Here is an 8,618-nt window from a genome sequence, read left to right as displayed (position 1 = left end):
CCTTGCTAGAAACACTAAGGAGATACAACATTACGCCTTCACACCTTAGAACTCAAATATCCCATACAAGGTCTATATATCTAAAGAGCCTAAAGACATAGAAGCAAAGAACCACAAGGAACAACTAGTAGATAACAGCCTCCTGTCTATCTATTCTAATGCCTCAGCTACAAAGCAAGGCAAAGGTGTAGGAGTAGGGGTTGCATTCTATCTAGGAACAACACAAATAGCCCAAGAACAATATACTATAGGAAATAACCAACTAGTTTACAACGGTGAACTAGAAGGTATTACCCTAGGGCTAGAAAAAGCAATAGAGCTAGCAGAGAACTGTTTAGATATAAAAGTCTATGCAAATAATCAAGCTACCCTACTTAGGTTAAAGACTGCTTCTAATAATCTAGGCTAAGAATGGCAAATTAGATGTATAAAGGCAATAAAGAAACTAGAGGAGATAGGTATACGCCCTAGCCTTTACTAGGTACTAGGCCACCAAGATATCCCTAGGAACGAAAAAGCAGACGCCCTAGCTAAAGAAGCTACTAAGCTAGACCCTCCTTCTACTAGCAAAACTAGCCTAGCTATTACTAGCTCGCGAATTAAGTAGCTAGGAGAGAGAGAATAGCTAAGCTAACTTAAACAGTATAGGAAAAAAGCCACTAGCAAGAATCCACATACGTACGCAGCAAAATACAAGTAGAAGATAAGAAAGCAAATCGCTATTCCTAGCAATACTAGAAGAGAGATTTCTAGCGCTTTCTACTAGCTTAAACTAGGGCACTGTTACCTAAGGGACTACCTATATAAGAGAGGGAAAGTAGATTCTAATAGTTGCCCCTACAACTATAGGTCTATATAAGACCTACTTTATATTCTATTTAGATGTAATCTATATAGGGAGGAAAGGAAAGGACTAAGAGAAGCCTGCGAAGGCGATCTATTACTACCTATCCTCCTTTAAACAAAGGAGGGTATAGAAGCAACTATTACCTTTATTCAAGAAACAAAGGCTGGAACACAAGCCTAGTACAAGGGAAACACAGAAAACGAGGAGTAATACCTATAACAGGTAGCCATACACCTCCCCCACCCTATCCCACCCCCTACCTACTAACTAATAGGCTACAAGCCTTACCTTCATCTGGTTAAAACCCCTCCTAAATATTGTAGCTAGAAACAACTTACTTAGATACTTGTAGGCCTAAAAACCCTATACGTCTTATATAGCCCTTTGGGCTAAAAAAGGACGTTAAACTAGAATAATAATAATAACCATTCCAACCAGGTATTCATTCCAGCTACGTCAATTGCACGTCGCTGCACAAACTATTGCCTGTAGATCTGAAGACAACGGCGCACTTGGCAACGCAACTACAGTCATACTAGAAGACACTAACGTCCTTGATTCTTCGATACTAAAGCCCGATTTCGATGAACTCAGTGAAGATACAGACTTTGAAATTATGACTGCTGAGGATCTTGAGTGGACAGATGACGAGCTGATGGAATACGGGCGACCGGGTCGACGACGTACCGGCGTCAAACAAGGCTTGGTACCTAGGAGTGTTGAGGAAAAGGCTGACAACAACAGGCTTGGTGATTTGCTCAAGGGTAAGAGAGGCGACGGTGAAACCCAGAGTGGAGGAAAAGCGAAAGACAATCTCGTTAGGGAGAAAGCCCAAGAGACAATAATGAAAATTACGATGATAACAAAGATGGGGTGGGGAAAGAGAGCTACTAGTCCATTTTATAAATGAGAAACCAACATATCAATCTTCGCGACCCTCAACAAGGACATAAACAAAAATCCGGTTGTTTACTCTCTTCAAGGTAAGAAAGTTCTGTTTTACTATCGGCCCCACTAGCCTGAATTTCAAAATTCCATAACTAACAAATAAACATTAATATTATTCTCATCTCCACCACTATACGCCTGAAACGGACGACATATTAAGAAGAAAAAAACAAGAAGCCTCCAAACGCCCGACACATGTATGAAGCACGTCAACATGACAAAAAAAACCGAAAAATATAGAATTATAGTGAAGCCGCCCAAGTAGTTAAATAGCATTCATCTTGCCCATCTCCACGCCCACTTCATCCGTAGCCACACGCTCGCCATCAGGACCCCTCCTGCCGCCGCCCACAAACCCCCATATACACGCGCCCGCCACCAGCCACGCGGAAATGACGAGCGGAATCATGATAGCGCGGCCCGCCTCCTCAACCGCGCACTGCTTGGCATAGTCAGAGTGAGCAACGGCAGCACCCGGCACTGCTTTGAGCTCGCAAGCCCACGTCTCGAGGTCAAACATGCCGATGTCGTAGCGGAAAACGGGTTCTTTGTTGAGGGTGCTGTTGGCTTTGGAAGCAGCCACTTTGGCCACATATCCAGCGTCCCAGGTCGACGAGTTCTTGTGCGTCATGTAGATGGAGACAAGGGCGAACAAGACCATAATGGCGTTGGAGAGATGCACAAACATGGTGTTGCGGCGGAAAGCGTAGGACTGTGTCTATTTGGAACGAAAATTAATAAGTATTGGGTCTTTTTAATAGTGGTAAGTGGATATAGGGGCTTCAACGTACCCGCTTGCCGCTTTTCCAGTCGACGATTACAAAGCCGAGATGTGCGGTGGCTATGCTGATGGGGATGACTGCCGCGATGATGGCGAGTTTCGTTGGCACCGTGTAGAGTTTTCGTGGTAACGCGCCCATGACGATGGCCTCGCCTGTGTTGCTGCTGTTTCTGGGTGCTTCAAATGTGAAGCCGGTCATGCGGTTGTCTTCGACAAAGTCGTATGTGGCTGCCTTGAGTGTCACGAGAGTTATGGCCATGGCGAGGAGGAGAATGAGCAGAACGCTATGAAGTAGCCGCGATTTCCGGTGGTGCGGACATGAATTTGTATTGAGCGGCTTATTGAAGACTGGTGTGCCATTTTGCTGTGGATTTTGAACGAGGGACCGGATTTTGGCAATGACTGGCTGGAGTTGGGCGGCAACTTTGGACATGTTTGGATACGGTTGGGGTCTTGACCCTCCTCCTTCAACCGTGAGTACCTAGGATGCAGGTCCAAACCGTCCCGGATAAAATGGTCGACTTGGATAATGGTGTTTGGAACGAGGCTTCACGGAAGGATCATTAAGTGGGGAGATGAGGCAGTTGCCTGTGCGACGCTGTATAAGGCAGAAAGGACATAAGATTAGGACTGATTGAAAACAGGGACGCAGCTCGGCCAAATTACATATTATCCTCCATTATACCACACAAAATGGATAATAACATATATGCCACGTCAGCCACTCACACCGTACCGCGTGCTGCCTTAGGTTCTTTACTTTGAGCTTAACTGTCAATGCTTTCATACCAGCATCGAGCTACTCTGCAGTTTGGGTCAAGGGACGGTCTGCGCGGTCCAGCACATATTCGGGAAGGTCTGTATTTTTCCGCAATGCATGTGACAGGTGTCAAACACCTACCGTCATCTCACATTGGCTGTCGTTGAGCTGCGCGACACCAAGTGTAGGAAGTACGCAACGAGCACTGGCCCCCTCACTGCAGCGATCTTATTATCGCTCGTCGCAATAACATAGGCTGTTAAGTGTTGGAAATGTTCCTTGTACCCATTCATACGCTCGAGAGGATTGGAGCTGATATGCGACCCATGTTGGGCTCACGTCGTCTGCATGAAGGCGGACATAATACCCCGCGTTGCGTGTAGGAGTATGGGAACACCTTGGGCAAGGGTACCACAGAGAGGCGTTGTATCTCGCAGAGCATATTGGCAATCAAGTCTTTGCATGTCGTGCAGGCTTCCAGAGTGGCGGAACACAACCTGCGGCTGAGCTGGAGCTGCTATGCATCCAGAACAATGGGCATGATGCCAATGCCGAGGTGTGCCTCAGGCTCTGCTACACAAAAGATCGGTGAGGGAGATGTTTGACTGGGGTCTTGTATCGAGATCGGTCCATTCCGAGGTCTTTGGGAGCAACAAGTCGTCGTCGTGTGCTGTTAGAAGTCCGCGCACGGGTAAGCAAAACTCCGTAAATGCCATGCGCGAGGTAGCTCAGAGGAGCGCCTGAACAGTGGCGTGCATCTCGATTTATTCGGTTTCCGACGCTGATACTGAAACGCGAACCGGGGCCTGAGGGGCTCTTGGAAGGAGAAGCGGTCCATCGGCAGTGATCCCTCCTCAGCGGGACAGAGATGAGCGCTAGCACTGTCAAGGCGAGCTAGAATATCGCCGGTGTATGTCCAGATGGAAGATGGGGAGAATGAGGAGGTTGAGGGTTGACGTGAAGGATGACGGAGGTGCGGGTGATGTCACCAGTAGCCGGGCGCTAAGTGGGCGCAAGTCGCGGTCCACCCTCGACGCGTTTACACGACGTCCCGGGCCAACAACAGCAAAACCTCTCCACGCTTGCCATGGCCTTTACAGCCCTCAACACCAGGCCATCAGCGCCCGTCGTGCCAGTGCAGACTCCTGCGACGGCCCCGGCTCCTGCGCCAACTCCAGCCCCGGCCGCGACACGTGCGCCGCACCCCCCAGAAATCGATGCCGCTTTTGCTGGCGACCATGAACTGCGAAAGCGCGTGCATGCCGCCATAGGTGCGTCTCTCGTCATGATGTCCATTGGAATGCATGTTGATGCGTTGCGTAGACCAAGACCCCACACAGAGCACGCTATTTCGTGACATTTCAACATTCATCCTCAACCAAGCGCCACAACCGGCCGCCGAGCCAGCGACCAAGAAGCGCAAAATTGATGACGGCAATGGCGCGCAGAACAGCGCTTCCACGACTGCAGGAAGCCTTACGAGTGCGGCAGCCCAGGCATTTAAGACATATCCCGGCGTCAGCTTCTCGATGCCGCAGCGCAAGAAGTTTACCCTCGAACTAGTCGGCAAGAAGGATGGCGGTATCAGGGCGGTTGGCGCCAACGGGAGCATCGAGTTCGCAATGGCATGGAAAGACATTGACCAGATCTTCTGCCTGCCGGTGCCCGAGAAGGCGAAGAAGCAGCACAACTTTGTCATCGTTCCCGTCCATGGAGATGGCGTTGCCCCGGTCCCCGATGAGCTCAAGGCCTCGCCACCAGAGCCGATAGTCTGGACGTTTGAGGAAGCAACGGGAAAAAACATTGTCGAAGGCGAGGATCCAGGGCCAGCTCCAATGGCCGAGGCGATACAGCACTGCCTGACACAAGCAGGCACAGGAAAGGACGTTGTCTTTCCCAATGCCGACGAGTTCGCAAGCGCTGTCCCGGAGAGCCACCGGAAGGGCGAGAAGGCATACCATGTCAAAGCACACAGGGGCAGTAAAGAAGGTGCGCCCCTGCTCTCCATCGTGTGTGTACCTCATTCGTCCGCTAACGCCCACTAGGCTATCTCTTCTTCACCTCTGTAGGTATCCTCTATGGCTTCAAGAAGCCGCTCGCCTTCTTTGACTTTGCTGCCATTACCAGCATCTCCTACACCGCCGTCTTGCGCAACACATTCAACCTTGTCATCACCACCCCCACCGGTGATATCGAATTCGGCATGCTTGACCAGGCAGATTTTGCCGGCATCAACGAGTACGTGCAGAAACATGGCCTGCAGGATGCCAGTTTGGCAGACGAGCGCCGCGCCAAGAAGCTCAATGTGAACAAGGTGGGCGGTAAGAAGGACGCGGCGAATGGCGCCGAGGCCCAGGGAGCTGCAGAGGAAGAAGAAAGCGAGCTGCAGAAAGCGGAGAGAGAGTTGCAGGAGCAGGAAGAAGACGACGAAGAGGATGACGACGACTTTGACCCGGGGAGTGAGGGCGAAAGTGAAGGGTCGGGATCCGACACTGACGACGAAGATGAAGAAGGCGGAGGCTATCAAGAAGGCGACACCGCCGAGGTTGAGTATGATGAGGCCGATGCCGATGAGATGCAACACTGAATCTCACCTGCTACTTAGCACCAATCGCCTTTTTCTTTTGATGGTGTAGCAAATCTTTGTTGGTACCATATTATCTTTGTCCAGCGCAATCTCTTTGATGATATTACTGCAGGTAAGCCAGGGCTAGACTTCAAGAGTTTGAGATGGACATTCACTGCCTAAATCCCTGGTGTCATGGGTCTTAAGGCTGGATATTTCAGAAGTGACGCCACGGCCTAGCCACGCAAGGACACTTCAACGCCTTCCACGTTATCCGCCACTGCCCATTTCAACACCCTAATTTTCCGCGAAAGAAAGCTGCATTCTTCACCACACGAAGTAGACCGCGTCATTTCGCATTGCAGGGTAGCCATTCAACTTTGCCATACCCCTGCTACATCGATACATCCTTATCACAACCTCCTACAAAGCGCTTCAATCGATTCTATTTCACTCAACCTGTGCCTCAGATTGTCCTCTGCATACAAGCCACCATAAACATCACGCTGCTGACAGGTGGACATGAGCATCTTCTTCCTAGCTTGCGTCCTGGCGATATGTCTACCTATTCTCAGCGTACAACTTCCCCGCCTCTTTCGTCCTCATCCTAAACTCTCTACGTCTGGCTCAACACACGAAACAGAAAGCCGACCCCCGCTATACCAACGGACACCATCCCTACGACGGCGCTTACGATCGCGAAGGGCAACCGCTTCGTCACAAAGTTCGCGCGCGAAAAGTAGAAGGGAGGCGACGGACGGTGCAGATAGCGGAACCGGAGCGAGCGAAACAGGGTCGGAAGAGATCCACATCCAGCCGACATCGCCGACGAAACTACTGAGTCCAGGTCAGGAAGGGAAGGGGAAGGAAAGGGCCGATGGAAAAGAACCCGGGAGAAAGCCCTGGGATCCGCCATTCCCCAGACGCGTAGAGACAAAGGACGGCATCAAGGAAAGAGGTACATGGCGCATTATGCCTCCTACACCACCACGTAAGTCGGGGAGAGAGATGGAAGCAAACGGTGTGGCGAGAAGGCTGTTCCCGGCGGACAGCAATGACAACGGCGGGCATATTGACGAGGAACAACCACCACGCCGATCAAGCGAAGCCGAAAACCAGACAGTGCCAGTGTCTGTATCCCCGCCCACGCAGGATCCAGTGCCAGAGTCTGTAGCTCTCACCACAACCGACTCTCCCAAAGCAAAGAAACGACATGGAAAGAAGGACAGGGTGATGTCGGGTGTGTGGCTCTGTCTGGGAATCCTAGGATTCCTACTGTTTCTCTTCATATTTGCCATCCTCATAGCGCACTGCCTGGCATGGTTCCTGGTGTACAAGACGGAAGCGAGACTGGGAGATGCACGGCGAGGCATCATGAAAAGCGGAGATATGAGGCTTTGCTTATGCGCATCTTAAGAGAGCTTTGCATATTCCATCAATTCGCTAAGAACGCTAGAGCAGGGTACATAGAATAGGCCAAATTCATTCAACCTTTTCTCTCTCATCATACTCCTCACCATCACCTCGTCAGCGCCGAAGACCCAGGTTCTGCATCTGTCCCATCCTGCTCCCTATTCACCTTCTCCACATCCGAGTCCTGCGATGCCGCCATTGCAGAGAGCACCTGATGAGGCAATACTACTGGTCTCTGCACCTCTTCCGGATTATCCAGGTCTTCGGGCCAAGGAAAAATTGCCGCCTCTTGATCATCAAAGTCCTGGCCCGGATTCAGCGTCTCGTAATCCGCCCACTTGACTATTTTGTACACCACAAACGCCAACAGCGTGCCCATGACAGGCCCAAACCAGTATATGTAATGGTACTCTTGGAAATCGTGCGTAACAACACAGGGTCCGAATGTGCGCGCGGGATTCACACTGCCGCCCGTGAAGAAGACGCCCATCAGCTCTATGACGAACAGCGACAGGCCAATGCCAATGGGCGCCAGGAACGTCGCCTTGTGCTTCTCGGCGGCGAGCATGAAGATGGTGAAGACGAGCAGAGACGTCAAGAACATTTCTAGGAAGACTCCCCGTGCAGGCGTCATGCCGGGCCCTAGTGTCGTGCTGACTTTGAGCGGGCCGGGAAGAATAGCTTGGATTACGGCGGCGGCGGCCATGCCTGCGAGCATCTGCGCTATAAAGCACAGGATGGCTCGAGAGGCTGTGAGGGCATTGATGAGGTAGAGGCCTAGCGTCACCTAATACACACTGTCAGTTCTCCATCCTATATCATCTCGTTTTCCAAGACCGAGTGCGTGGGTAGCCGAGACAGGACTTACGGCGGGATTGAATAACCCTCCAGTCACCCTGAAAAATATCCACACATTCACCATCAGACTGAATCCAAATGCCAGACTTATGTAGAGCAGTACAGCCGTGTTGGCGGCTTCTTCTGTCGTTCTGCCAAACGTGTCCGTCTTTCCTGCTCTGGTGGCCTCTGCGCTATTGTTCGCGATGCTCGTGCCGCCAAACGCGAAGAACAGAAACATGAATGTGCCGGCGAATTCAGCGAGTGCAGCTATGATTGTGTTGCGCCATTGGGGCGGTATCCGTGGTGATTTGGTCTTTTTTGGCTTGCTGCCGTCGCGGGTGACGGGGGTCTTTGTGTCCCCGGTTTGCGGCCTGGAAGTGTCGCTGTCTGGGTGGGTGTCCTGTTTGTGGAAAGGGAGGATATTCCGGATTTTCATGATGGGCTGTTGGTGGTGGTTCGAAGC

At 51.0% G+C, this 8,618-nt stretch overlaps 4 protein-coding genes across 4 annotated transcripts; 2 read left to right on the top strand and 2 right to left on the bottom strand.

The window, feature by feature from the left end:
• Positions 1 to 2,060: 2,060 nt before the first annotated feature.
• SETTUDRAFT_30684 (uncharacterized protein) lies at positions 2,061 to 3,009 on the bottom strand (the record flags this gene model as incomplete). The annotated part of the gene is made up of 2 exons (XM_008022060.1): positions 2,061 to 2,513; positions 2,587 to 3,009. The coding sequence occupies 2 exons, from the start codon at positions 3,007 to 3,009 to the stop codon at positions 2,061 to 2,063; spliced, it is 876 nt and encodes a 291-aa protein (XP_008020251.1).
• A 1,414-nt stretch (positions 3,010 to 4,423) lies between these two features.
• SETTUDRAFT_178477 (uncharacterized protein) lies at positions 4,424 to 6,323 on the top strand (the record flags this gene model as incomplete). The annotated part of the gene is made up of 3 exons (XM_008022913.1): positions 4,424 to 4,607; positions 4,660 to 5,325; positions 5,382 to 6,323. 3 exons carry the CDS (start codon positions 4,424 to 4,426, stop codon positions 5,921 to 5,923), a joined length of 1,392 nt encoding a protein of 463 aa, XP_008021104.1. The 3' UTR covers positions 5,924 to 6,323.
• A 101-nt stretch (positions 6,324 to 6,424) lies between these two features.
• Positions 6,425 to 7,318, top strand: SETTUDRAFT_30682 (uncharacterized protein; the record flags this gene model as incomplete). The annotated part of the gene is made up of 1 exon (XM_008022059.1): positions 6,425 to 7,318. The coding sequence occupies one exon, from the start codon at positions 6,425 to 6,427 to the stop codon at positions 7,316 to 7,318; it is 894 nt and encodes a 297-aa protein (XP_008020250.1).
• Positions 7,319 to 7,421: 103 nt separating this feature from the next.
• Positions 7,422 to 8,591, bottom strand: SETTUDRAFT_153180 (uncharacterized protein; the record flags this gene model as incomplete). The annotated part of the gene is made up of 3 exons (XM_008022912.1): positions 7,422 to 7,499; positions 7,527 to 8,102; positions 8,184 to 8,591. 3 exons carry the CDS (start codon positions 8,589 to 8,591, stop codon positions 7,422 to 7,424), a joined length of 1,062 nt encoding a protein of 353 aa, XP_008021103.1.
• Positions 8,592 to 8,618: the final 27 nt, after the last annotated feature.

This window comes from Exserohilum turcica (assembly GCF_000359705.1).
Source record: "Exserohilum turcica Et28A unplaced genomic scaffold SETTUscaffold_1, whole genome shotgun sequence".
Lineage (NCBI taxonomy): Eukaryota > Fungi > Ascomycota > Dothideomycetes > Pleosporales > Pleosporaceae > Exserohilum > Exserohilum turcicum.
Note: the sequence above shows the minus strand (reverse complement) of the source record. Positions and strands in the feature narration are given on the sequence as shown.